General features: G+C 39.6%; 1 protein-coding gene across 1 annotated transcript in view; it reads right to left on the bottom strand.

Moving 5' to 3' along the window:
• Nucleotides 1–1,119: 1,119 nt before the first annotated feature.
• The window catches only part of NCOA7 (nuclear receptor coactivator 7), a 79,262-nt gene continuing 76,574 nt past the window's right edge, over nt 1,120–3,807 (bottom strand). The window contains 1 exon segment of the mRNA XM_079298085.1: nt 1,120–3,442. Coding sequence (XP_079154211.1) covers nt 3,307–3,442 — 136 coding nt within the window. The 3' untranslated portion in view covers nt 1,120–3,306.

The following is a 3,807-nucleotide window of genomic DNA, read 5'->3' as shown; positions in this document are numbered from 1 at the left end:
CCCGGAGCCCCGCTGGCACCGCCCGCCGGGGGAGGAGCCCCGGCCCCGGAGCCCCGCTGGCAGCGCCCGCCGGGGGAGGAGCCCCGGCCCCGGAGCCCCGCTGGCAGCGCCCGGCCCCGGAGCCCCGTTGTCACCGCCCGGCTCCTCCCGCCCGGCCCCCGAGCCCCGCTGGCAGCGCCCGGCTCTTCCACGCCGAGTGGAGGCTCGCCAGCGAGGTTCCCTCACGTTCCAGTAATTCGTGTCAGCATTCAGAAACCAAGAAAGACATTCGAGAAAGTTCAAGTTACTTGGATTTTTATAGGTGCATAAATATTCTTAAAACACCATCTCAGCGCTGCTGCAGTCTGTTCAGGGTCACTAATATAATTCCAGGGATTTTTCCCACTGAGCCTACAGTTTTTCTCCTGCACTCCCAGCACCAGGGCTATAATCTGATATCAGTTCTGACTGCATGAGCTGACAGCCCTGAAATTGTTGCCTGCTCATGACAGCTATGCTGATTCACAGCCAGAGTATGATATTTCATAGAATCACAGAAAGGTTTGGGTTGGAAGGAACCTTAAAGATCATTTCGTTCCAACATGGGCAGGGACACCTTCCACTAGACCAGGCTGCTTACAGCTCCACCGGCCTGGCCTTGAGCACTGTTAAGACATCTTTGTTTTCCCTGGCTGGACACAAAAATATATGTGAACGCTTTGTAAATATGAAGAGGGTGCACACAGAAATGATGCACATGGACTTTTGACTTCTGGGAAGAGGTTGGTCAAAAAAAAATAAGCTGCATTCACTGCAGCTGAGAGTAGCAGCAAGAACTACCAGGTAAACTGCTGCTTCCTGGCATTTCTTAGCCCTTTATCATAGTCTGTCTCAGACTGAATTTAAAACACAGCTCTCTTTAAGGACACACCATACTAACACAAAAAACCCAAATCCCAAAATCAAGCCCACCAAAATCTCCAACCTCCATTTCTGTGTTTGTAAAATACAGTTTTATTGAAATTCTTCTTCTATGAGGTGGCACAGGTATTTGTCAGCATAACTTGTAACTTAAGCTGCATCCTTTAATCTTCAAATGTTCTAAAGTTTGTGAATAAAAGAGAAAGCATCTGCAACAAGTTTCTGAATGCATAAATTCCTTTATTGAAAATATTGTGATAGCACTGCATTACATATATTCAATATTCATAGTTTCAAGGGTCACAGAATTTTGATTGAACAACACTGTTTTGAATATAGACCACAGCGTTTAGATATGCTTTGACAAGGATAATATAATGGAGTAAGTTGTAGGTAGCAATAGTGAAATGTATGCAAAATGTTGAACTTGGTTTCATTTGGTTTGTTGGGGGCATTTTTTGGGGGTGTTTGTTTAGTTGGGTTTTTTTTTTACTATGAAGTGGTCTTCTGCCACCACTTCAAAGAGCAAAGAGTGTTAGATATTCTGGGTATCTTCAAAGCACTATGCTGTTAACAACTTTCAAAGTATTTTAAAGCATTACCAATAATAACTTTATTTATGGCTGCAGTAGACCACAAAGAAAGGAAGTGTGAAAAGCTCATGTGCAGCGTGTTACAGCCTTACTGTGTGTGTATAGCATTGTTTTTTCAGACTGTGAAACTTCTGTGCAGGATTAAGATTTAGAAATGCTTTTGAAAGGAAAGCAATTGTGTTTTTTTTAAATTCTTTATTCAAAAAGGAAAGAGCAGTAACTAAATTGAGTTGCATTGCTCAGTTAATATTATTCCAACATTAGATTGTACTGTTTTAATGCACACTACTGTCTCTAAAACTTGCCTTTCTCAGGGCAATGAAACATTCAAGTCTAAGAGCAGGCCAGCATCCTAATATTAGTTAGACCTGGATTGTGTAAACAAAACCACAGCTTAATGGCAAAGCAGAATTATTTAGCAGACAATGAAGACTGCCAGTCCTCTCTCACACTCTCCCCATTTACCAAATGTTTTATAATTCTGTAATATATTTTATTAGCAAAATAAATTTTACAAATTTTGTAATATAGAGACTTTTCAGCTTTGGGAAGGGGGGAGGAGGAATTATCTGATAATTTCATTAAAAACAAAGAATATTTAGTTGCCTGCCAAATCCTCAACCAGACTGCTGCTTGAAATATTTTTTTAAAGGAAATTATTATGTAATTATTTGGAAAACAAGTTTTACACTAATGTGACCTGGCCTGTTAGGAAAAGAACTTTGTTTTCTAAATCTCAATTCTACTTTCTCCTTAACATATTCTTCAATTTATAAAGAAATGCTCATAAAAGCACAGTGGGTGGCTTATTTTGAATCATTTGGTGGTGATACAGAAAACCAGTTCTCTTAGAAATGTCCTTCATAAGCAGTCAAATAATACTCGGGCAGTTGCTCAGAGCATGCTATCCCAATTCTGTGAACTGCAACAGAACTGATAAACTCTACACCAGGGGGCAGCTGCCCAGTGTCTCCATACACTGCCAAAATAGTAATCTATTAACAGGAATGTGACAGCAGAGTTAAGAAGAAGCACTATCCACCTTCTCCCTCATTTCAGGAAAAGAAAATGAAACAGAATTATGCACTCAAGTGTTTCTGCCAGGAAAAAACACCCTCTTAATTAGGGTATAATGAAAACCAAATCTCATTTACAAAATAAAAATATAAAAATTAACTTCAGAAATCAAATAAATTGATTCAGAATAAATGCCAATGCATAAGAAACCTACCTCAACAGTAATTATCAAAATGATATTTCAAACATTAAACAAAAAAACCTCATAGCTAATACATTTACAAAAAAAAAAAATCTACTATACAGTAACAATAAATAATTTTAAAAACATGTTCCCTTAAGTGCTGTGTACACCTATTTCTGATTCTTTTCCATGGCAAACAGTATGCTGTAGATTTTGGTAAAGTAACATTTTATTTTTGGTCAGCATTTGCATGTTGAACATAAATACACATGGAATGTACTAGACAGTTATAGTTCTTCCACAGGATCTTTTTCACAGTTACATAAAAAGTTTTCAACTTATACATCATGAACGTTTTCATACGCATTGTATCTTCAATGGAAGAGTGCCAAAGAGGAAGTAAAAAACACTTCAGAGTGACCTCTTACTGTTCTGTCTCTTACTGCCTCTCAAAACCAATTCTTTGACTCTTGGGTTGTTTGGTTGGTTTTTTTGCGTAGTCATGCTCTGGTACAAACTCGAGGAAAAAGCGTGTAACATTGTGAGGCAGCCTGCACCTTCTGGATAGCTTTTAAGTGCCTAATGGATCCAGTCCTTAAGGCAGTCAGTGTTTCACTCAAATGTCCATACTTCTACATCTTGTATTATGAAATCTTCTTTCTTAGTTAAGATGTCATTATTGAAGGTGCTGCAGGAGTTGCTTCGCCCATGATACAAATCTGCATCTAACCATAAACCAAACCGGCCACTAGAAGGGAAATACACAACAGATTCAGTGTTATGTGGAACAGTAAAGCACTGAGAGCTGCACCAACAATCAAAGAAGCGATACAGAGGAATCTAGGTGACTCTGAGGCCAGATGTGAAGAGCTCAGTCGTGGCTAAGCATTCACCAAGAAGCTCATGGAGCTTTTAATAGCAGCAGTGTGACCACGTGATAAACCCGAGAAAATTATGGCAAAATTGCCATTACGGATTATCTTCCAGTGACAAACTGCTTCAGCAATGAGTGATGTAACTACCCAAACCATCTGTTTTTTTCCTGGCTGAAAACAAGCCCAACTCTGCAACAAACCCTACTTGCCTAACATCAGACACTCTAAGCAAACAAAA

The sequence above is a fragment of the Erithacus rubecula genome (assembly GCF_903797595.1).
Source record: "Erithacus rubecula genome assembly, chromosome: 2".
NCBI classification, from domain to species: domain Eukaryota; kingdom Metazoa; phylum Chordata; class Aves; order Passeriformes; family Muscicapidae; genus Erithacus; species Erithacus rubecula.
The sequence above is the reverse complement of the archived record's forward strand: the minus strand, read 5'-3'. Positions and strand labels throughout refer to the sequence as shown.